Source organism: Heterocephalus glaber, unplaced genomic scaffold (genome assembly GCF_053883595.1).
Source record: "Heterocephalus glaber isolate CG9 unplaced genomic scaffold, H.glaber_assembly_v1.0 deba00000281, whole genome shotgun sequence".
Lineage (NCBI taxonomy): Eukaryota > Metazoa > Chordata > Mammalia > Rodentia > Bathyergidae > Heterocephalus > Heterocephalus glaber.
Window position 1 is genome coordinate 36,246,978 of NW_028258139.1, and position 25,960 is coordinate 36,272,937.

At 41.2% G+C, this 25,960-nt stretch overlaps 1 protein-coding gene across 20 annotated transcripts in view; it reads right to left on the minus strand.

Annotated features, from left to right (window-relative positions):
- Nucleotides 1-1,219: 1,219 nt before the first annotated feature.
- Rufy3 (RUN and FYVE domain containing 3) overlaps nucleotides 1,220-25,960 on the minus strand; it is a 107,302-nt gene continuing 82,561 nt past the window's right edge. For 4 of the 20 annotated variants that reach the window (XM_087188428.1, XM_087188424.1, XM_087188419.1 and 1 more), the window contains exons 13-17: nucleotides 21,326-21,445; nucleotides 18,989-19,088; nucleotides 17,129-17,193; nucleotides 14,474-14,501; nucleotides 9,421-12,836 (exon numbers count right to left, since the gene is read on the minus strand). In XM_087188428.1, the coding sequence (XP_087044554.1) occupies nucleotides 12,648-12,836; nucleotides 14,474-14,501; nucleotides 17,129-17,193; nucleotides 18,989-19,088; nucleotides 21,326-21,445 (502 nt within the window). In that variant the 3' untranslated portion in view covers nucleotides 9,421-12,647. Of the gene's footprint in view, nucleotides 5,071-9,420; nucleotides 12,837-14,473; nucleotides 14,502-17,128; nucleotides 17,194-18,988; nucleotides 19,089-21,325; nucleotides 21,446-21,654; nucleotides 23,949-25,960 lie in introns of those variants that run through there. The other 16 variants (XM_021249819.2, XM_087188456.1, XM_004871730.3 and 13 more) reach the window with 11 other exon arrangements.

A 25,960-nucleotide genomic window follows, 5' to 3' on the forward strand; every position in this document is an offset into this window, starting at 1 on the left:
GCCTGACCCTCAGTACAAAGCAGGCCCAGTATCATGAATTGTATATTCCACTCGTGTTAGTGGGTTACTTTTCTCGCCAGTGAGTAAGTGGCTGCTGATGGGGCAGATTGAATTGCTGGCAGAGGGAGACTGCGGAATGGAGTGAAGGCACTGTTATTTGTATACAATAAAAAGGCATTTCTGTCTTCCCAGATTTGTGAAAATTCGCTGTGCATCCTGTTTGTTATGGGGGAAGCATTGTTAGGGAAGCTTCCTCCTGTCTTAGGCTCCTTTGTCTTTATGATCTTGTTTCGCTGCAGCCCCAAGGGGAGAGGACTCAGGAGGCCTTGTTGAGCTCCAAGGAGAGAGACTCCTGTGGGGAGACAGAGGCCGGCCAGTGTGTCCTGTGCTGCCGAAGGGGTGGGGGGTGCCATGACCCCTTGGCACCCCTGCTTGTTGGTTGGCCATCCATGTCTGTTTCTGTGTCCAGATGGCTGTAACAGTGTGATACCTCTCCATCCCGGCCCAGAGCAAGTGTGGGAGGGCTGGGTACTGCCGCAGGGCTTGTTGGGGTGGGGAGGGGTGGAGCAGCAGGCTGCCCTGAAGCAGGACTGAGAGCAGCCGCTGGCTCCTAGGAAGGAGGCAGAGCTGTGGTAGTCCCTCCTGCCAGGCTGTGGACCCGCTCCCAGGTCCTGTGGTGAAGGCCTGAAGGGCAGTTGCCCCAAACTGGGGTTTTGTGAGGAACTGGAGGAGGAGGATGGAGCTACTCTGTAGGGAGCAGAGGGGCCAGGTGCTCTAAATCCCATCAGTGGCAATGACCCGATAGGCTGCTTCTCATGTCTCAACTGTTGTCTCTGTTCCATCTTTTGTGAAGTGTCTGCTTAAATCTAGTGTGGCTAGCTATATAAAACAAATACTAATGGACATGAAAAATCAAATAAGCACTAATACAACTGTAGTGGGGGACCTCAATACCCCAATGTCACAGATCAACTAGACAAAAAATAAGCAATGAAATACTAGAACTCAATCAAATTCTTGAACAAATGAACTTAACAGATGTTTACAGAGTGTTCCACCTTACAAAAATCAGAATACACATTCTTTTCAGCTGCACATGGGTCATTCTCCAAAATAGACCACATACTTGCTCATAGAACATGTTTAAGTAAGTGCAAAGGAATTGAAGTTAGCTCCTGTATATTATCAGCCCATACAGCAATTAAATTGGAGATCAGTAGCAAAAGAAATTGCAAGAATTTAATAAACACATGGAAATTGAACAACTTCTTAATAACCAATGGGTCACAGAGGAAATTAAAGAAATCAGACAGTTCCTTCAATTAAATGACAATGACAATACAACCTATCAGAATCTATGGGACACAGCAGTCTTACGAGGGGCATTCATAGCAGTGCATACACATATGAGGAAAACAGAGTGAGCCCAATTAACCCGATGCTGAACCTCAAGCTTCTAGAAAAAGAAGAGCAGGACAAAACCCAAAGCTCATACAAGGGAGGAAATTATAAAGATCAGACCAGAAATCAATGCAATGGAGACTAAGAGAATGATATAAAAAATGAATGAAGCCAAGAGTTGGTTCTTCGAAAGAATCAACAAAATTGACAAACCCTTAGCCAACCTTATCAGAAAGAGGAAAGAAAAGGCCCAAATCCATGCAATTAGCAATGAAAAGGGTGAAATTACAATGGACCCAGCAGAAATCCAGAGGATCATCAATACCTGCTTTGAGAACCTATACACCAATAAGATGGAAAACAGAAGAAATGGACAGATTCCTAGATACATACGAATTACCAAAGTTGAATGAAGATACAGAAATTCTAACACCCCAATATCAATGAAATTGACAACATAATTAAAAACTTACCAACTAAGAAAAGCCCAGGTCCTGATGGCTTCACTGCCGAATTCTACAAGACATTTAGAGAGGAACTACTGCCACTACTGTTTAAACACATCAATGAAATTGAGAGGGAAGCAATACTCCCAAATTTAATCCTGGAAGCAAGCATCACCTTGATCCCCAAAGCAAAGAAAGACCCAACCCCAAAAGAGAACTATAGGGCAATCTCACTAATAAACATAGATGCAAAATCCTTAATAAGATACAAATAGAATCCAGAAGATCATCAAGGACATCATACACCCTGACCAAGTGGGATTCATCCCAGGGATGCAGGGATGGCTCAACATACGCAAATCAATCAATGTAATACACTATATCAATAGAGCAAAGACAAAACTAATATGATCATCTCAATAGATGCAGAAAAACCATTTGACAGAATCCAACACGCATTTATGATAAAAACTCTATAAAAAAATGGACTAGATGGTCACTACCTCAATCTGATAAAAGCCATCTTTGAAAAACCAACAGCCAATATCATACTAAATGGTCAAAAACTGAAATCCTTCACACTGAAATCAGGAACAAGACAAGGATGTCCACTATCACAACTCTTGTTCAATATAGTTTTGGAAACAGCCACGGCAATTAGACAAGAGAAAGAAATAAAAGGAATAAAGATAGGAAATGAAGAAGTCAAATCGTCATTATTTGCAGATGACACGATACTCTACATAGACCCCAAGAACTCCACGAAAAGTCTTCTAGACTTAATAACCAAATTCAGTAGAGTAGCTGGATACAAGGTCAACACACAAAAATCAGTAGCTTTCCCCTATATGAACAGCAGAGTCACTGAGAGAAATAGGGCAAACAATTCCTTGCACAACAGCATCCAAGAAACTGAAATACCTAGGAATCAACCTAACAAAAGAAATCGAAGACCTCTTCTCTCAAAACTATAGCACACTGAAAGAGATTGAAGATGATATCAGAAAATGGAAAGACATCTCTTGCTCCTGGGTAGGAAGAATCAACACAGTGAAAATGGCCATACTTGCAAAACTCCTATATAGATTCAGTGCAATCCCACTTGAAATTACAGCAGCATATTTCATGGACCTTGAGAAAACAATCCAAAAATTCATTTGGAACAAGAAGAGACCTAGAATAGCAAAAGCAATTCTAGGCAACAGAGACATGACGGGGTATCACAACCCCCAACTTGAAACTATACTACAAAGCTACTGTGATAAAAATAGCATAGTACTGGCAAAGAAGCAAACCTGAGGACCAGTGGAACAGATTAGAAGATGCAGAAACAACTCCAGACACTCATCCACCTCATCTTGGACAAAGGAGCCAAATACCCTCACTGGAGGAATGATAGCCTTTTTAATAAATGGTGCTGGAAAAATGATTTCAACTTGCCAGAGATTAAAACTAAACCTGTATCTCTCACCATGCACTAAACTAAAATCGAAGTGGATTAAAGATCTAAATATTAAAACAGAAACACTTAACCAGCTGGAACAGAGGTTAGGTAGAACTCTTGAAGACATTGGTGTAGGAAAAGATTTTATGAACAAAACCTCAGTTGCCCGTGAACTAGCACAAACATTCAACACGTGGAATCTCTTGTTCAAAAGCATCTGCCCAGCAAGACAAACTACCAACAGTGTGAAGAGACAACCCATAATTTGGGAAAAAATCTTCACCTGCTGTTCCTCAGACAAAGGTCTACTGTCTCGAATCTATAAAGAACTTAAAAAAATCAGACCTCCCAAATTTAAAGACCCAGTCCAAAAATGGGCATCTGAAATGAACAGACATTTCTCAGACAAAGAAGTAGAAATAGCAAATAAACATTTGAAGAAATGTTCAACATCACTGGTCATTCGAGAGATGCAAATGAAAACAATGCTGAGATTCCACCTCACCCCAGAAAGAATGGTTGCTACCATGAAATTATCCAATAACAAATGCTGGTGGGGCTGTGGGGAAAGAGGAACCTTGCTGCACTGGTGGTGGGAGTGTAGACTGGATCAACCACTATGGAAATCAGTATGGAGATAACCTCAAAGAACTAGGACTGAAAGTCCCATTTGACCCAGCTATTCCTCTGTTGGGTATCTTCCCCCAGAATTAAAAGAATCATACCACAGTGATATATGTGCACCCATGTTCATAGCAGCACAATTTGTAATAGCTAAAACTTGGAAACAGCCCAAATGCCCATCAACTGGAGACTGGATAAAGAGAATGTGGTTTTTTTTTTTTTTAATAAAGTGGAGTACTACTCAGCCATAAAAAATGAGAAATTAGAGACATTTATAGCTAAATGGATGCACATTGAGGCAATACTCTTAAGTGAAATAAATAGGACACAAGTGTGTAAATTCTGAATAGTTTCTCTAGTGTGAAAAGCAGTAAATAAGGACTAAAAGGTATAATAGATAATGTGAAATAGGAAGAAAAGGGGCAAAGGGGAAGGGGTAGTGGGGAGGGTAGGGGAAAGGAAAGAAGGGAGTGGAATTAATATGAGAAAGTGAAAAAATGGACACAAAGTCTTTGTAAATAGGGAGGGATGGAGGGGTGGAAGGGAGGGCAGGGAATGGGGAAAAAATAAGAACCAAGAGAGATTATTTAAAGCTGCAGATTTCCAATGAGTAATGTCATTGTATACCTAAAATGTACCAATAAAATTAATTTTAAAAAATAAATTTTTAAAAGCTGGAAGAAAAAATGCAAATTGGGGGACATATGTGACATGGTATTTTAACCTTTCATTTGTAAGAATGTTTCCTTTGTGGTAAACCATGTAATTAGTGTGAATTATACTTCTCTGCCATAAAGTACCACCCCAAGTGGTAAGGTGCCGTGTCTGTCATCACACAGCATTCTCTGCCCAGAGGAGGCCTGAGTTATCTCTCCACCCCTCTCAGTGATTAACTCTCAGGGATCTAGTATCCTCAGCAACGCTTAGAACTGCTTACTAGTTCTAGTTTTCAGCTGATTTTACATTTCAAGGTAAGTTGTCTGCATGGTTTGTTATTCTACACGTGGACCTGTCCGAAACTCGGTTTCCCATTGAGTATTGACTGACATGTCCAGGTACCACAGAGGTGGTGGAGTTGGCAGCAGGTGTTAGATGACCTCGGTAGTGGACCAGCCTTCAGTGGCATATTTCTACTCAGACCCGACTTGGAGAACACTGGGGGAGTATATTAGGCTAGATTATTTGAGAAGTTTCAGTACATGTCAAACGGACACTTACTATGTTTTTGAAATACAATTCTTTAAAAAGGAGGCCCACGTTTTCTGGTGAGCGAGGTGGAAGTAAAGCTGTCATGGGCAGTGGCTCTGAGCACCTTCAAAGTCACTGGGCCATACTTAGAATACCAAGGTCCTTCTGGTGATGGTCAGGACACCGCTTGAGAGTTTTATTTACATTTTTATATCCTGGCTATAGATCATGATCTGCTTATCAACCCAAAAAATTTCTCAGATCTCTGGAAACAGACTGTTTAGGGAGTTCAGTCAGGTTCTAGTGGGTTAGACTGATAGTTGTTTGAGTATGAAAGCACTTTTTTTTTGTTCTGGGGACAGCCCAGGGCCTGTGTGTGATTGTGACAACTGTCAGGAGTCATTCTGTATACCCCCAGCCTTTTATTTTATTTTTTTAATTTTGAGAGAGGGTTTTGCTAAATTGTCCAGGCTGGAGTCATAGTTGGTGATCCCCCCCCCCCCCCCCGCCAGAGTGCTAGGATTACAGGTGTGTGCTTAAGCTTCTATTTTTAGAGTAGTTTCAGGTACAAAGAATGTTGCAGGGTTGGTGAGGTCCCTATATGCATCTTACCTATTCTGCCTACTGTTAACAAATTACAGTGTGTTTGTTACAGCTAAGGAACACGTGTTGGTAGATGGCTAAATTCCACCTAAATGCTTTAGCGTCTCCCCTGCCCACCCCGCCTCGGTGCCAGGGATCACACTCAGGACCTTGTGCTTGAGAGACAGGTGTGGTGCTACTGATCTACATCCCCAACCTGCTTTAGCTTTTTCTTAAATACCTTTTCCTTCTAGGATCCCACACAGCCTTTATCTGTCATTTCCCCTTATTCCCCTTAGATGGTCCGATGACCTCAGGTTTTCAGACTTGCTCTTGGTGACTGGCAGCTGTTAGGAGACATTCTGTAGACCCCCTCACAGATGAGGATGTCTTATTCTTGCTTCTGCTCAGCCTGGGGTTAGAAGAAGGCCCAGGACACATCAAGGGTGCCCGTCAGCAGCATGGCTTCGCAAGCATGGGCACACACTCATCCCCTGACCAGGCTGCCACAGTTACTTCTGCTGAGACCTACCTACAAGGAGAGGGAATCCATGTGCATTCTGTGGAATTGTGCTGTGTAGTTGGGGCTGCCTCTCCATTACTCGGGTGTTCCTCTCAGTACAAATGTTTCACACTCAGTTACAGTCCTGCACCATTCACTGTTGCGCACATGTTTTCATTTCTGGCCATTGGGAGTTCTCAGCTGACTCCTCGTTTTCACACCCTGGGAGACTCCAGACCCGGAATCAGCCATCTCTCTAAGGAGTTCTAGGTTTCCTTTTATTGAATGATGGTATCAGAAAACAAGATCTATGGTAGCACAAACCTGTAATCCCAGCTGAGGTAGGGGAGCCTGAGGTAAATAAAAAATGAAGAGCTGGGGTTGCTGCGCAGGACAGAGCAGTGGCCCACCTTGTACGAAGGCCTGGGCTTGAACCCAGTACTGGGATGACAGTCCATTGAGTGTGCGTGCTGCTTTGGCATATGGTGCTGCACTGACAGCAACAGGACCACAGATGTGACAACCCAAGTGTGCATGCAGGCATGTTTTCTGTATCAATCTAGACAGTGCTATTTAAAAACTGGTAAAATGCATATAGAACTTTTAACCCTTTAAGAAATATAGTTGAGCCTGGCATGGTGGCACATGCCTGTAATCCCAGCACTTGGGAGGCTGAGGCAGGAGGACTGCTGTCAGTTTGAGGCCAGCCGGGAGTATACAGCGAGACCCTGACTCAACAAAAAATCCCCAAAACCGAGTTGTGTAGCACTGTGCATTACATTGCTGTTCAGTTGGCCTCACCATCTAGCACCATAGTTCCCTACCCTTCCTGAGACTCCACCTATCAATTAGGAACTGCTGAGTCCTTTCTGCTCGAGCCCCTGCAGCGACAGTCCTACTTTGTCATTTTGCCTCCTCTGGGTACGAACGGGATCATGTGGCACACGTTTCCTGTGACTGGCCCATATCACTCTCTGAGTCCTCTAGGGCTAGCCATGTGGTAGCAGCATTTCCTGAGGTTGAATTGTGTTTATCTTAAGTACATACCACTTTGTTGGCCCATCACTAGTGCACTGACAATGCCTTTTGGCCCTCAGGAATACTGCTATAAACACAGGGATAGTTTTCCTCCTCAGTGATTATCAAGACCAGGACCTCACACACCAGGCTCTATACTGAGTTACATCTCCAGCCCAACAAATATTTTGGAGACCTGGTTTTTAATTCTTTTGGACATACACCCAGAAATAGACTTGCCAGTCATTTTTTAAAAAAAGAAATCACTATCTACTATCTACGGGTGTGATTTTACATTTCTACTAAGTGAACATGGGTTCCAGTTCCTGCCAAGTCTTTGCAAATACGTTTTGTCTTTTATCTTTTGCACTACTGGGGCCAGAACCCATTGAACTACCTCCTCAGCACTTTATACATTTTTTTGAGACAGGTCTTGGTTAGTTTCCTAGGCTGGCCATGATTGTGATTCTCCTGCCTCCGCCTCCCAGAGTGCTGGGAATACAGTTGTGCACTACCAGTTCAGGCTCTTTGTGGTTTTAATTTGCAATTCCCCAACGTTTACTGGTGTGGGGTTCCTTTGCACATGTATATTGAGCATCTGTATCTTTTTTGGGGGAGAAATATCTTTTCAAGTACTTTGCTCATTTTCATTAGGTTTTAAGTTTGTCTAAGAGTTTGAGTTCTCTTACATTTAGGTTTTGGATCCATTTTGTTTATGGTATGTGGGTCCAACTTCATTTTTGCACATGTGGCTATCCAATATTTTCAACTTTTTTGGAAAAAGTGTCCTTTCCCCACTGAGTGGTGTGGAAAACTATTTGCCCATCTACTTGAAGGCTCTTTTCTGGGTTACTCTATTCCACTTTACTTTTGTTTCTATGCTAGTACCATTTTGATTTGGTCACTGTAGTTTTTTTTCCCTTAAATTCTTTTATTGGTACATTTTAGGTATACAATATGTTTACATTTATCATTGGGTGTTTGTACCTGTACATGATGTATATTGGTTTTTATTTTTTTCCCCATTACCTGTGCACCTTTCACCCCCTCCACCCTTCCCTATTTACATAGACTTCGTTTCCATTTTCTCTTTTCTCATAATTTTTCCTTTCCATTCTTTCCTTTCCCCCCCCCGCCCCACCCCTTTGGACCTTTTCCTATTTCAAAGTATCAATTATTCATTATTAATCCTTTTGATCCTTATTTACATTTTGTTTTTCACACTAGAGCAACTATTTGGTATTTACACGTGTGTCCTATTTATTTCACTTAAGAGTATGGCCTCAGTATGCATCCATTTAGCTATAAATGTCTCTAGCTTCTCAGTCTTTATGGCTGAGTAGTACTGCATTTTATTAAAAAACCACATCTTTTTTATCGTTTCCAGCTGATGGGCACTTGGGCTGTTTCCAAGCTATAGCTATTACAAACTGTGGTCACTGTAGTTTTGAAACCAGGAAGTACTGAGACTGCTAGCTTTGCTGTTCCTTTTCAAGGGTACTTGGGGCTCCCTTGAGATTCTATCTGCATGAATTTTTGGATTTAAAAAAAAATTTCTGCGGAAAAGTTGAGATTTTTTTTTGAGTCAGGGTCTCACTATGTAGCCCAGGCTGGTCTTGAACTCAACTGTGATCCTCCTGCCTCAGCCTCCCAAGTGGCTGAGGTTTCTTTAAAGGGATTGCATTCACTCTGTGGATTGCTATGGGTGGCAATGACAGTTTTAACAGTATTGCCTTTCAGTCCATGTGAATTCATGGTGTGGTTTTTGCGTGGCGAAGTTTTGTAATTTTTAGTGTACAAGTTATCCACAGCCTTAATTTATTCTTTATTGTTTCATTCTGTTGATGCTGTTATAAACAGTGGAAAGCACATTTTAAAAGAAAGATTAAGCATAATATTAAGTTGAAGTATTCATGACTTAAGTCTCCTTATATTTGGTGGGGCAAAATAACCACAGATCTTTGAAGTTTTAATTTTTTTTTTAAAAAAGGCTAAATACATGTAATTTTAAGATCTCAAGTAATTAATTACTTATTTTTCCTTATATTCCATGTTATAGAGCTACCTCCTTGCTAATTATAATAATTCCATTGTGTCCTGTTTGGGTTTTGCTCTCCTGATTATACGTAGCACCTACAACAGCTCTGGATCATGTAGGTGACCAAGAAATAAGGAGAATAAAGGCTCGCAAAGGAAAAAAAGACAGTAAAATTAGGTCAGAATTACTAATTTATTTTCCCTTAGTACTCTTAAAACTTTAGCTTCAAGTAACAGGCCAGACTTACAGAACAAGCTTTTCACAGGTTTAACCATTTTACCAAATAATATGATGCTCTAGGGTATTTATGAGGCAGGCGGTGGAACCACTGAGCTAAATCCCCGGTCGCTCTAGGGTATTTATATCCCAATTTCTAAACCAGTTATGAAGTTGTATCTTCTTAAGGTCCTAATTGGAACCAAACAACCCAGACACTGGTAACATAATCAAGACAGCATTTACCATTTCTGAAGTGCCCTGAACACACCATGTTCCCAAAGGATTTCTTACTGAGAGATGTCTGAGTGTTATCCTTTCCAAAACAACCTGTCAACCAGCTCTGACTCTTAGCTCAAAATAAAGAATTTTTCATTCAAGGAACCACTTAATACATACTGAGCTACTGTTCTCAGCCATCAACAAATTCAACTTACTGTGCTCCACACCTGACTTAACTTTGGTTTCATCAGCACTTCTTACTTGTAGAAGACAAACTTCCTTCTGAACTCCTTATAAATTCCCATCATGACCTGGGGGTCTGGGGAAGAGCGATGGCTTTTTTGTAGTCGAGGATTCTGGAAGGGGCAGAGACTCAGGTTTGAAGCCATAAGGAGAAAAATACAAGTTCTTTCCTGTTCTGCTAATGAAATACTTGTAGGCCAAGACCAGCAAATTCTGGTCCTGAAATTCTATTACACTATTCTTAATACATTCAGATTTATATTACTCTTTACTTTCTTCTCCCTGAGTGTGGATTCACAGTTTGGCAGAGGTACTTTAAGAGGTAGTTATGGGGGTGAAGAGGAAATAATGTTTACATATAGCAGCACCTCATTTTCGTCTCTACTTTGATCTTTCCCCAAGGGAGGAAACCCAGGCCTCCTACATGCTATACAAGCGCCTTACACTAAGCTATGTCTCCAGCCTGATTCCTGTCTGCTTGGACATATTGTAGTACATCAACCCCAGTGTTACCATCACTGTTCATAAAAGTAGCCCTTCCAACTAAGCCCTGCACATTGTGTTTGTTTTGATATCGAAAAGAAAGGCTCAGTCCAGAACTTTCATTGAGCTAGTCATTAGGGAAAATGCACACAACTTTCAGCACCCCAAGGATGCCTTCCTCTCTGGACCTGGTTTATGAAGTCATCCCTGTCAGCTCTGTGGACTCTGAGGATGGGTGTTAGGGATCCTGAGAGCAGGAGAAAGATGGTCCTGGCTGCCAGCCTTAGGATGGGCTGCTGGAACACTCCTGTGTGAGCAGCTTGTGACAGGGGTTTCTGAGGCACATGGGCTGGACACTGTCAGGGAGAGGCAGCACTTCTGCGGTGCAGGCTCTGCAGAAGGTCCCTCTGCAGTCCTTACACACATTCTGCAAGGAGAGGAGGGTCAATGGGTAGCAGAAGAGCAAGGCAATGGATACACAGGCCAGAAACGGCCAATGTGAATAACAGGTCAGTTACTAGAGCACTACAGTTTACCTGATTTCTTGTGGAAGTTACTGAACAACTGGTTAAATTACAAATTTTTGAAAGTGCTTCAAGCGTATAATAACATCATTTAAACCCCATTCCTGGCTTTTGGGTTCATTTTTCTTTTGTTTTCCTAATTCACAACAAAAGCTTTTTGTTCTGTATTTAACCCCTTTTATAAGCAGTTGAAGACACCATATTTGATTTCATATCTCCATGGGAAGGAAAGAGTTGTACTCATCTTACAGAAGACACTGTTTCTTAATATGGAGGTTATGAGTACAATATTGAGTTAAATATATTTCCCTCATTTATTGTGTTTGAGTTACTTTTGCTATAAAGAGAAAATTACAGTGGCACCTTGATTCATGAATTCACCTCTCTCCATGATGCTGGCTGCAAACCAAACTGGACAAGAACCAAATCAAATTTCCCCATAAGGTCAACATTGAACCTAACTGTTGAATTTGATTTGGTTCTTGTCCAAGTTGGTTTGTGACCAGAATCATGGAAAGAATCAATTTCGTGAACTGAGGTACCACTGTATAACTCTTAAACATATTATTTCATTTGAAAATTCTTTAACAGATAGTAAACTTTGTTTTAAAACTGCTATTAAAAAAAACTGCTATGGTGTCTTCAAAAACTTGATAAAATATACAGAGAATTGGTCCATTTGTCTTTGTATTTACATTGGTTGCCAAAAGAAATGGGGTTAAGATTACACTTGTTTCCATTCTATTCATGTGGATACACATCCCCATGTCAACCAAAACACTGGGGCCTTCATAGTGTGCTGTGATGTCATATTAAAGAAGTTATTAAAAAAAGAACAGAAATGGACAAATATAACCCAGAGATGGAGGTGCATGCCAGGCTGAGGTGGGGGGAGGTTCACTGCAAGTTCCAGGCCAGGGAGAACTATAAAGTGAGGCTCTGTCTCAAAGAAATGGCCAAATATGGTCAGCTGTCCAGTGCCTAATCAAGTTCTGAGTAAATGTTCTTCACTGTGTGCCAGACAGTATCTGAGCAAACAGTCCTGGCCTTGAACTTTCGATCCTCCTGCCTCAGCCTCCTGAGTAGTTGGGATTACAGGTGGGTACCACCACATCCAGCAGCACTAGTTCTCCCCTACCCTACATCTCTTGGTTCCCTTCCCATCTGCAAAAGATCTACCTTCCTGATTCCTCTTTCCTGTCTTGTATTTTGCTCTTTACTCACACTTAGGGTCACTCATTTTTACCTGGCCTACTCTATAATGAACTGGGAGAAGCCCAGGCCAACATCCGTGGATCCATGGGAAAAGCAAGGGGTTTCGTGTTGAGAGCTCCCTTCTGTGCTCTGAGCAGGATGAGGATGAAGTATGGGAAGCTGGGCAGACTTTGGAGCCAGAGTCAGACTGGAACCTGGACTTAACTCTCCATTTTGACTTGAGAAATGCTGGGAAATGTACCTAACAACACCGGGCCAAAGGTGCTTCATCTGTAAGTCCTGACGAAGAGATGATGGCAAAGACCTGGTGTTTCACAAGTGCAGAGACTTTGTCTGCTTTGTTCATTATCATCTCTCCAGCATGCAGAAGAGCACACTCTGCATAGTAGGTGCTCAGTAAATACTTTGTTCATTTCTACACTACATGTGCTTATTTGGTGCAAATTGTGTATGCAGTTACTTATGTCTAATGATAGGGATTCACTGACACGAAATACTCCAGCTACAGAAGAACAGGAGGCTGGGGCTGCCGCTCCTGGGCTCTGCCTGCCAGGTGCTGTGGATGCGCTGTGCTCTGCACGGCAAGGCCCCTGGGAAGGGACCCACGACAACCGTGCTCACCAGTTACATTTGGGCTGCCATCCTGGCACAGCTGACACATCTGGGGCTTCCCGCAGAGCAGCAGCTGACCCTAAACCACACACAGGGCGTGTTTAGATTCCCGAAGTATCACAGAGACGTTGTCAGAATACACATTTTACCCACAATTCATAGCCACTGTAACCACACTACATACTACTGCAAACTAAAGAAACAAACTTCAGGCTGTCCTATCACCTAAACACAACTCTGATGATCCCATCATTACCCTTCCAGCTCTCTTAAATTTTATAATAAAGTACCATGATTTTACTTCTGAAAAAAATTTGAAGCACACACAAGCACAAAGTGAAAAGTTTCAGAATTGCCATCCCTCTGGTCTCACCCTGCCATCAAGAATAGAAAGCAGTAAGCTCCTTGCTGCTGCTTTTTTTTTTTTTTCTTTTTTCCCCAGTACTGGGGACTGAACCCAGGGCTTTCATACTGAACTACAGCCCTCCCTAGTCCTTTCTGATTTTGAGCAAAGTCTTGCTAAATTGCCCAGGCTGGGCTCAAACCTGCATTCCTCCTGCCCAGAATGAGTGGGCTCCCTTTTATATCCACACAGGTAAGTGACAGGAGTGACTCAGTCACAGTAGCATTTAGTAGCAGTAGTATGAGGTTGCCATACTATTATATACTACTATACAGTAAATCCCTGACTTGGGAAAATCCCAGTTGTGAACTTTCACCGATATGACATTTGTAGAAGTGAATACATCTCGGAGGTATGTGTTTGTGTTTCACGTGTTTGTTGGATACTGTCACAGTTGTGATGTGTGCTCACTGTACAGTGCAAGAGTGCACAGTAGTAGTACAATGCTATCGGGGGACTACTGCATTTGTTTTATTTTATTCTGTAAATTATTTGTGTTGGGGGCTGGGGATTTAGCTCAGTGGTTTTGCCGCCCGCTGCGCAAGCACAAGGACCCAAGTTTGACCCCTGGTACACCTCCCCAACAAAAAATTATTTGTCAAAGGTGTGTAAGACTCACTTTGTTGGACTTGCAAAAGAATCCAACTTATGAATGTTCTCCCAGAATGGAACTTGTTCATAAGTCAGGGACTTCATATTCTCAAGTGTTTTCAACTGTTTATGCTGAGTTATTTCTAAGTCACTAAAAAAGTATTTCTCCTCTCCATTCCATGTAAGGAAAAGCTAAATAAAAGAGGGGTGAAGTGAGCTCTCTTTGATCATAGTATTTTGGGGATAATTTCAAATAAGAAGTGAGAACTGTTGTTTACTTAGAAAGCTGCTCAAAGCTGACCTTTGCTCGACATGATTCCCATTTACAAATAGATTTGGAGTTATATTTTATATTTCCTTTTTTTTTTTTGAGACAGGGTCTTGCTATGTGATTCAGGCTGGCCTTGAACTCACTATGTAGCCCAGGCTGGCCTCAAAGGTGCGGCCACCCTTCTAACTCAGTCCCGAGTCCTGAGATTATAGGTGTGCGCCACCATGCCTGGCTTACATTTTCTTTTTCCAAGCCAAAAAAATAAGTTAGCATTTATGTTTTCCAGCATATGAGAACTTGAGGCAATACCTGTTCAGGACACTGTTAGAAGGATGGCACAGAGAACCATACCCATTTATCTTCTTCCCGTGCTACCTTATTTACTGGCTAGGCATGGAACATTAACTCCATTCATTTTTACAAGATGTTTTAAAACAGGAGGCTTAGTTACCTGTTCATCTGTAGGGTGAGACTGCAGCCTACAATGGAGAAGGAAGAACAGTAACACATAGTAGTTAAATATATTTCCAGTTATATTGTCCCAATAAATACTTAGAAGACATATATTTTGCCAATGAAGCAATACTGTGGTTCTTTTGTACTGCTAGGAATAACATAATTATTAATCTTTTTTTTTTTTTTTTTTTCCGGTACCAGGGATCAAACTCAGGACCTTGCAGGCGGCTGAACCACTGAGCTAAATCCCCAGCCCCGTAATTATTAATCTTGATTGCCAAGATTTTGGAAATTTTGGCTTTTAAGTCTATTACTAGAGTCTAATCCTTGACCTACATTATGGCTTCCATTTACAAATAGATTTGGACTTTTAGTCTCCTCTCCCAAATATTCTTAGAATGACAGCTCTAGCAAGTTAATCAGGGAAAGGGGAATGAATGAGAATGTCATATGAGAACTTATTTCAGGTTGAAATGTTTCTTGGGGTATGCTTCTTCTTTTTTTTTTTTTTAATTCTTTTGGGAAGATACCCAGCAGGGGAATAGCTGGGTCAAATGGGACCTCTAGTCCTAGTTCTTTGATATATCTCCATACTGACTTCCACAGTGGTTGCACCAGTCTGCACTCCCACTGAAATGTTTCATGAGACTGCTGAGGTAACCTGGCTTTCCCAACATGGAATAGAACCTATAAGCGAGAAGCAAGGCCTGCTCCTGGCTCTGGGGAAAAGGCAGTGGGTGAGAATGGCTCCTACTGTGCAAGTGGCAGGGTGAGCCCCAGACACACATGTAGATGTGCCTGGAACACAACCCCAGAAAGCCTGCAATGCTTTACAGCTGCAGTTCTGGCTGGGAAGGGTCCCAAACGTTCTCATTATGTCATGCAGAGACACAGGGGTTAGAAACAGACACAGTGAGGATAGGCAACGTTGCCTCTATGCTCCTCAGTGTTCTCATCTATGAAGTGGGAACAGCTGAACATGCTTTTGTAAAAAGATAACTGAACGTGAAACACACTTTCTAAGCTGCCAAGCACAGTACAGATTACAGTATAAGGAAGCACCATGGCCTAAATCAGAATTTCTCATTTGTCGTACTCCCGGCTGTCCCAGTAGGCTGATTTTAGTTTGAAACTAGGTGGACCCTGAAAGGCATTTGGAAGGTGGGAGTTACATCCTTCTTAGTTCTCTCCTGTGCCTATGCTGCTCTATGATGACAGAGGCAGTAGTTTGTTTAGGGAACATGTAGTTACCATGCTCTTTGAGAGCAGAAGAAAAGCCTCTATTGGCAAGGAGGCTCCTTAGCCTGGATGCCTGCACTGTAAGCCCTTGGCGGGCTGGGTACTACTGCTCTGGCAGCTGCCTATGCTCTATAGAGAGCAAAGGTGAGCTGCCTCATCTTCAGCCTGCAAGCAGGTGCCCTGCTCCATGCAGCTCTCTCCAAATTCCTGTGGTGTCTTTCCTTCTCATCAACTTCTGCCCCACCTTTTCAGATAGATACTTTTTGGTACCAAGGATCGAACTTAGGACCTTGCGCCTGCAAGGCAGGATGGTGCCACAGAGCTAAATCCCCAGCCCTGTAAAAAAATTTTTTTTATTGAGACAAGGTCTCACTATATAGCTCACGGTGATCCTCCTGCCTCAGTATCCCGAGTGCTTGGAATTACAGGTGTGTGCCACCACAACCGAGTTAGATATACTCTTGTAGCATTTGAAGTCTGCAGTGAGAGTGAATGTAGAGACTGACTGCTCACTCCTGCACCCTAGGCACCCCGGTATCAGCATTCATTACAATGATGGAGCAACACAGTTCAGGCTCACACCTGGAGTTGCAGGGTCTGTGGGTGAGGACAAATGTGCAACACGGGAGCTACCATTCACAGCTCTACAATCCTATTTGTTCCCCTCCTACAAACCCTTGTCTCCATGGTTCTGCTTTTTCCACAATGTCGTATAGTTAATCTTCAAATTTTAATGTGATGAAGAGTTAAGAAAAAGGAGCCAAGTGACCCTGTTTGAGACCCCAAAGAGAAAGAAGTAAGCAATATGGCAAATTAGTGTTTCTGAAACTGAGTGCAGAGGTGGAAACAAGTCCTACTCCATACATTTAGGGATGTAGGAAGTCTGAGTTGTACTTCATTCTCTTGGGATACTGAGCACAGATGAGAAATGATCTTTTTCCTTTTCCTTTCTTTTTGTGGTATGAGATTGAACCCAGAATTGCTCTGCCACTGAGCTACATCCCCAGCCCTTATAATTTTTTAAATTTTGAGACAGGTTCTTGCTGTATTGCCCAGGCTGGCCTTGAACTTATAATCCTCCCACTCCTACCTCGTGAGGAGCTGGGATTACAGCTGTGTGCCACTGTTCCCAAGGAAAAAATCATCTTTTAACTGATAATTTGAGTTTGGGATTCATCAAGAAAAGAATCAGAGAATAGCCTGATTACCCTTTTTTCTTCTGAAATAGCCTAGTAGGTTTGGCTTAAAAATGTTATATGGCTTATTTATTTACTTTGCTTCAAAGTGTCTTTCAAATTAATACGCTGAATCAGTGTCTGGTCTGTATCAATGCCAACATACTATCAAAATCTCCCTCTTTCCCACCACCCCAAAATGACTTTATCTTAGTTAATACTTGATTAACAAACACCTGGGACTTTCTTCCAGGGGCTTTTTTAGTTTAACATTTTCCTCTTGAATTTTGTGCCTCTCATCCTGCCAAAAGAAAATAATCCAGTTTATTAATTATTCAGGGTACTGAACAATGATGATATTGCAGACATTTTCTTCTGTAACGCCTTAGTTTGGCTATAGAGCTAAGTGTCTTTTTTCTTAATTAGGGAAGGGATCTAAATCTCAAGCATGTTTCCTCATACTCTGCTCCAAGTAGTTTCTTAACTGTTCTAATAGAATTTTCAATAATAGAGTAGATAGTTTTAATTCCTGACATTTCTAGTAAAATTCAGGATGTATCTTTTTACTTGAAATGTATCCTATTTACTTCAAGATAATTTACTTCCTAGGCAGAATATCCATTCATCCTGTTCCCCACCTGACTGAACTCTGAAAAGCAGGCATGGCTATATCCACTGACCGTGTCACCCTCTGGACAGCCACCTAGACACCCCAATGCCACGGTGTCTACAGCCTCTGCAACATGCAAAGCTGCAGCCTGTGATGCTCCCAGTGGCCAGGACCTGCCTGGGCAATTTACAGGGACACATCCTTACACATGTACACACATACATGCGCATACCCACTTTCAACTGCTGCCCATCCATCTGCTTCCAAAAGTGGAAGATATGTTTTCAGACTACTCAAATATCAAGGAAGAGAGGTCAGTGCAATGTTTATCTTCCTAGAGCCCTAACACAGGGCAATTCAGGAATGAGAGACTTAAAGCCTCTTTGGAAATACAAAGTAAGGTAGGCTAAAATTTTAAGTAAATCTCTGTAGGTCTTTCAGATTTTATGTTCACTAAACTAAAATAATAAAGTCAGTATGCTTCATAGAGTGACTGTGGCATAGTTAAGAAAATTTTATTTTTTTGAGACAGGGTCTGGCTATGTAGTCCAGGCTAGCTTTCAACTTATGGCAACCCTCCTAGCTCAGCCTCCAAAGTGCTGGGATTACAGGCGTGTGCCACTATGCCCAGCTATGGCACACTGGTTACTGGTACATTTACCACGTTTTACTCTCTAGCTAACCAGCAGCTCACTCTCTAGAAATTTTAAGCTTAAAATTATGTCATGCTTTGTGATATATAATACACATAAAGAGGGCAATTTCTTTGATTGGAAAAAATATGTCCTGCTTCTCCGAGTTCATTACTGAAGAGGCTGACTCTAGTTTCCCGGTGCAAAAGAGGTTCTGAGCTGGTCTTAGTTTCTCCTCAGGTCTGTGGACGCTGGACGTCTCTCCTTTTGACTGTTCTGTAGACATTTCTGGCTCTTCTATTTAAATTATTCTACATTCTAACTCTTCCTTGAGCCTAGCTCCCTCTTTGAGTAGGCTCAAACTGAAATTCTCATGACTTAAAGAGAAAGGTATAGAAAAGGAAATCCACATGTGAGAAAACTCTGTTAAAGGGGAATTCAGGGTTGGAGGGATTACTATACCGTATTATTAAAAAATATAAGCAGACAGGCCAGGGATTTACCTAAGTGGTGCCACCACCTGCCCTCACAAGTGCAAGGTCCTGAGTTTGATCCCTGGTACCCCAAGGGGGGGAAAATATATATATATGGAAAGATCCAAGAAACACATATTTTTCTTAAGATACCACAATAATCTCTAAAAGACTGGAAGAGCAAAGGAGTCATTAGAAATGACTAAATCAAGTTAGAGTGTGCCAGAGGAAGGCTTGCATTTGAGCTTTCCTCAGCTCATTCCGTCTCCCATTTGCTGTGCGCTCTCCAGACCACAGCAATGAAGTGTGTGAGCACGAGAGACGGGGGCGTGTCCACCCAGGTAGCCCCCACAAGTGAGCAAAGTTAATGAATAACATTACCGAGTTGGGGTCCAGCTCGTGCGAACTCTTTCCTGGCAGGCTCCTATTGTTCAGTAATCTTCTTTCTCTTTCCTGTTTTAGTTCTACCTCAAGCTGGTTCCTAGGATAAGTGGAAAGAAAAAGGAGGAAAAAATTGGATTTTTATATTCATAGTTTCTTTTTTTTTTGGTACCGGGGATTGAACTCGGGTCCTTGCATTTGCAAAGCAGGCACTGGAACCACTGAGCTACATCCCCAGCCCAATATTCATATTTTCTAAAGAATACTAAAGTTCAGTAATACTTGAGTAAAAAGTTGCCAGCTTTAAACAACTAAGCTTTAAAGTACTGAAGTGTAATAAAAGCAATAATGCTAAGAACCATAAAATATGCTGAATCTTTCTTGGATGACTAAGCATATACTTTAAGATCATAAGGTCCCTGAAGGTCATCTCTGAGCATCAGGGTGCGTGCGTGTACGTGTGCAGATGTGCCCGGATATAGTTGAGGGGTGACACTGGGGATTGAACCCAGGACCTCCATACTGAGCTACATTCCAGCCCCTTTTCTTATTTTTTTAGACAGGGTCTCACTAAGCTATTAAATTTCCCAGGCTGGGCTGGAACTTGCAATCCACTTGCCTTAGTCTCCCAGAATGCTGGGATTATGGGCATGTGCCACCATGCCTAATTTAAATATCAGTATTTTACATTAGCTCTTAATGAAGAATTGTGGACCTGAATGACAATTAGTATTTGCTATAATTGAGTTATTTATAAATGATTCAACAGACATTATATGCTGTTTCATAGTAAGCAGCTGGTCTCACTTTTTTTTTTGGTACCGGGGATCGAACTCAGGACCTTGTGCTTGGGAGGCAGGCGCCAGCACCACTGAGCTAAATCCCTGGCCCTGGTCTCTTATACTTCTGTACTTAGTACCAGCTGCACCTTTGGCCACCAGTGCCCAACTTCCATGTGAAATCAGTGGCTTCAGCACAGAAGTGAGTTCATTTGAGAGAAAACATGGGAGACCAGTTAAGGGTTGGAGTCAGAGAAACAGGATTTTAAATGACAGTGTTGCCATTTATTAGTTTAACTGTGTGCGTCTGGACATGTTTAACCCCTCCATGCCGTAATTCTACAGGAAAGTAGGGACAGTAATATCACCTACTGAGCTGATGGGAAGGCACTGAGAGTGACTATGTAAGTGGCACATAGCACAATTTCAGGAAACTATCATTATGCTGGCTATTACCTCTTGTTTATTTAGAACCCTGAGCTATAATTTCCTAATTTTTATTTTTTGCTTGTTTTTCTGAGACAAGGTCTTACCGTGTAATTTATTTATTTATTTATTTATTCTTACCATGTAATTTAGACCAGCCTTAAACTCACCACATTTCCTCTAAAATAAGCTCTACCTCTAAAATAAGCCCCAGTTAAGCTTGTCAGCCAGATGGACACATTTAGTACATCCAGTGCAACACATGACATACTGAATTATAAAATAATAATATTAATATACAAAGACATTAGTACTTAGAATAAATAACATAAATTATAATTAAGTATATGTAAATACCCAAGTGGGCATCTCTGGACGAGAGGCAAACACCTATGTAAACAAACTTGAGACCTATTGCCAAATGACCAATTGGGAGTACAGACACAACACATGAATACTATATGCATTTGATAAGGAACAGATGTGGTTATGCCTAATATGAATCTTCATAATTCAGTATGTCGGGTGTTGTAATGATGTACTGCAGTAGGCTCACATGGACAAGATGTGCTCATCTATGCAGAGCTCTATTGCTGGACATGAGGTTGGGACCATGGTTCTACAGGAAATGGAGTCATAAGAAATTCAGGCTGGAATCTGGGGTTTGGAGAGTTATGATAGTCCAGAAGAAGATGACATGACTATATTTGAGTAAATGTAGATTTCTATACATGAATAAATGTAAGAAAAATAATAACATGAGAAAAATAAGACATTCCCTGAAAATAAGCCCTATTGTGTCTTTTGGAGTAAAGATTAATCTAAGACCCAGTCTTATTTTGGGGGGAAATACAGGTGTGTAGCTCAGGCTGGCCTTGAACTCATGGTGATCCTCCTGCCTTAGCTTCCACAGTGCTGGGATTACAGGTATGCACCACCATGTCCGGCTATTTTCCTATGATGTTGACAGGATTTGGGGAAGGCTGGTGTACATAAAGCTGTCCTGACTACAACCCGAGGGAAAAGACAAGGGAAGACAGTGCCAAGACAGCTGAAGGTCCTGAGACTGCTTCCTGGCTGTCTGGCCTGACAAGCACCCAAACCCCTGTCAGCTCAGCTGCCCTCTCTTCACCGCTGCCGGGTCAGCTCCTCCACTTCCAGCTGCAGACTGTTGATCTTGTCCCCGAAGTCCTGTTTGAAGAGCCGGTTGTCCAACTCCGCAGACTGGCGGCCTTGCTCAGCCTGGCGCAATCTGGATGTGAGCCATATGAACTCATGATAAAACAAAAGCCATGGTGCAGGGAGAGCAAGTTCACAGCACAAAATAAAATAACCCAAGGAAGAGGGCACAGAGAGACAGAGGGGAGACACTTCGCAGGACACAAAGAAAGAAGTCAGGAGGGAAAAAGATAGAAAAGAAATTCTAAACAAAGCAAGATGAAGGTGAACCAGGCAGAAAAGCAGATTTTCCACTTTTTTTTATTCTAGTACTACAGTTTACAGCCATTAGATGATAAACAATAAAACATCACTTGTTAGAAAATCCATATCCAAAGCCAAACTTAAGTACATAGTAATTTGAATTTAACCCACTTGTTTGTTTTCATTTCCTAACGGGGCTTGGACTTCACATTTCTGCTTTACACACACAGCTGGAATGTACACATGGGTAACTACCTTCTTAGACGTGGAATCTTAACATTTTTTTCTAGCCCCTTCTCCAAACATATTTTAAATCACTGGAATTATACATCAGCCCTTACCCAGGCTTCAGGTTACTGTACATGAAAAGCCTTTGTCAGAATTTAGCTGTTTCTTTCCTTTCCATTCCTGCCAAATGGTGTGTGACCAACTGAACAAAGAACTCAGCACTAAGACTCTGTAAGGTTCCTGATCATGTGCTCTGGAAGATTCTGAGGGATGCTTCTTTTAAACATTTTATAACTCTGCACCTAAAAAGAATCATGTTTGGGGCTTTTATACAATAGAATCAGATGCATGCTATGCATAGTCTTTATTTGGTATTTGATCACTCTTTCTAAATGCTCATAGAAAAGGCAACTCACTGCAAAAGTTTGATAAAGAATGCAGTAAGAGTTTTATTTATATAGGTGCAAAATTAGTAGAACTAAAACATGTTCAAGAGCATAGGATCTTCCATGACGTCTGTTTAACATATATTATTTGACTTGATTTTGGTTCAAGTCTGTGCAAGGACCTAAAAAAAGACATACACGAAATCTATTTTACTCTCCTAATTCTGGTTTTGTCAAGAAGAAAGAAGTGGGAGCTGGAAGCAAATGAATTACTGTCTCTACTTCTACAGCTAAAATGTTGCAAATCAAATTGGAAAGAAAAAACAAAACAAAACAAAAATCTCAAACATTTTGTCAAGTCCTTTTGAAGGAATAAAGGCTTATGTATTTCTGCAAATCAAAAAATTCATTAAAAAAATCAAAGTGTTTATAGGATTATTTACAAAAAGGGTTAGATCTGTGGTCACATAGAAAAAGAAGCCCTGCTAGTATTGCTTGTGTATATCTACTGGGGATCTTTATTTTTTATAGTAAATAATAAAGAATGTAAGTTTATTCTTTATCTGTTTCCTTTTTCTTTTTGGTACTGGGGATTGAACTTGGGACCTTGTGCTTGCGAGGCAGGAGGCGTCTTTATCTGTTTCCTACTCTGAAATGTTTGCTAATAACTAAATTATTAGTTTCTGAGAACATGAAGCAAATCCTCATTTAAACAAAAAAGTAACAGAAGCAGAAAATGTCTCTAAGTAAGAAATGACAGACAGGAATCATTATTCATGTCTATATGTTATCCTCCTTGCCAGTAAGAAAAGCAGAATAGATTTGAAAAGTGTGTAGTGCATTTTTAATAGGAGTGTTTTTATTAAAATTGTTTGCTCTGAGCTACTTAATTGGAAGTGGAATTGTAGAAAAAGGGAAGAGGTGGAAGGTGACAAATATCAGGAGGGTTTCCTCAAGCTTCTGCATGATGTTATCTAAGCTACCTAATCACTAACTTTATCTCTATGTACTATAAAGAAGCATAAGGATGCTGTTTTTCTTTTTTTCAGTTACTAGGCAAAAATGTTGCAAGCAACTTGGGTTATTAAGAATAGAACTGTAATGGAATACTGTACTAAGTACTTATCCTTGGCTTGGAGACTCAACCTACATAATGAAAGTGAAAAGGGGTGGTGGTGGCCTAAGACACAGAACTACTTCAGAAAGTCCAGCTCACGCGGTGTCCCCTCACGTCCACTCCACTGCAGTGCAGAACAGGCTTGCTGACATGGGCGTGGGTGTGGACCGTGCCCTAGTTGGTAGTGTCAAGGGCTGGGTTGTAAAGGCAGTGTCAATATATGTACAGAGCTTCAATTTCCTAGGCTTTTACATGATGTTTTACTTATTGATCAACTCAGAAATAATGTCTTAAGTTTACTTGGCATTTAATTTGGAATTTATACCAAATTTTCTAACTCTGGGAAGAAAATAATATAAAAAAACCCAATCTATATATCCAACTGTTTTTAAAAATCCAACAAATTCAAAGCCAACTTTTGGTGACATTTTATACAGAATCAGAGCTTAAATGTAACAACTTTCAGATTTCTTCCTTTTACAGTTAACTTGGGATAACAGACTTGTGAGGTAACCAATTATATAAATGCCTAATGATGTTTTGGGATCAATTTATTTGCTGCACTATTTAAGGTCTTTGCCTGTTTCACCAAATCTTTTTCACTAAACAAAATAAAATGAAAATGAAGTGAAAGGGGAATGAGAAAAGGGATAAAAAGGGAACACAAAGATCACAAGAGAACAAGTCAGCTTAATACTCAGAGAGATGATTCATTATTTTAGTTTCATTTTAAATGCCAAGTCAAAAAATCACTGAAAAATAATCTGATACACTTCAAAAGCACAACTGATGAACATTAAAATCAATCTGTTAAGTCACAAACTTGAAGCCAGTTCTTAGATAATTTTCTTTCCTAGGGTATCATTTTTTGGGGGGTAGTACTGGGGATTGAACCCAGGGCTTTCACACTGAGCTGCATACCCAGTCCTTTTAAATTTTTTTTATTTTGAGAAAGACACTCATTAAGTCATCCAGGTTGGGTTCAAACTTGTGATCCTCCTGCCTCAGCCTCACAGAGTGCTGGGATTACAGGTGTGTGCCACCCCATCTGACACCCAGAATACCTTTTTATTTATCATCCACACCAAAGATTTCAAGATTATTTATAAATCTACGATTAACTTTTTTTTTCTTGGTACCGGGGATCAAACTCAGGACCTTATGCTTGCGAGGCAGGCTCGGCGCCACTGAGCTAAATCCCCGGCCCTACAATTAACTCTGGAGCTAATATTAATATGCACTGCTGCTCCAGGACCCTTCCTGGTTAAGAATCATCTGAAGAAAAAAAGTCACTGATTCATTCATTCATTAATATGCTCAACTTATGCCTCATACATTCAAGGCACTAAGACAGATCCAATGACGGATCTTAAAAGATCAGCTCACTATCCTCATAGAGCTGAAAGATACAATACATAAAGGATTGAAAGGTAAGACAGACAGTGAGAAGAGCTGTAAGTGGTACAGACAGAGATGGACATAAGGCTATGAAAATCCCAAGGACGTTACTTCTATCTGGGAAGAAGTATCAGGCGGAGGCTTTAAATGGCATTTGGGCCTGAATGAGAACATTCCCAGTGGAAAGGGGAAAGGCATTTCTGCGGGGTGAACTATCAGAAAAGAAATGGATGGGAAAGATGGAATGCATCTTTGGACCAGAAGTTCAGCTGTTCTCAAGTGTAAGAAGTGCTAAGTAGGTGTTAAAAGTGCAAACATCAGGTTATGTGGTCTTCCTCACGATAGCCTGATAGTCCACTCTGTGTCCTCTGGGGTGTGCTTTTATCTTGCTTTTTCTCTTTTCTTCAGCCCAGGCTCTCTGGAGAGCTAGTTTCTTCCTCACTCTTCACTTTTACTTTTTCAAATAAACTTTGTCACTGTTCTTTGCCCATTTTATTCAAAACAAAAAAAAAATAATAAAAATGCAAACATCAAATGATCACAGGTGCTGCAATCAGTCTTCAAGTCTCGGCTACTTCTCTTGGCTGCGGAGTCACCAGGAAGAAATTAGTGGTTTCAGACATACACAGGGAGAAGTGTGCTCTGGGGAGGTGAGCTGTGAGCATGGGGTGGGGCAGCTGGTGGAGGCACAGAGCAGAGTGGGACACACACAGGAGAGGTCAGGAGAAAAAGACTATAACAGAGAAGACAGGAAAGGGTTCAAGGTGAAAAAAGGAGGGAGAGATCAGGAACAGGTCCTGCTGGGAGGACATCTATCTTAGAATCTAGCAGCAAAGTAGTCAAAGGCGATGAAAACTAAAATCACACAATTACAAACACATACTTAAAAGTCATTTCATACTTGCACATATACTTCTCATCATGACAATGAAATGGGTTAAGTTCTCATTTCTTTTTTTCTGTTTTTGAGACAGGATCTTGCTGTGTAGTCCAGGCTGGCCTTGAATTCATTATATAGCCCAGCTGGCCTCAAACTCAACAGTGATCCTTTTGCCTCAGCCTCCCAAACACTAGGATTACAAGGCATGTTAAGTTCCCATTTCTAATGTTCAAAGAAGTCAGAAAAGGATGACATTTCTTAGCAATGTTTTCAGTGACATTTCAGAAAACAAAGATAAAATTTAACTGGCTTTCTTCTTTTTTTTGGTACTGGGGA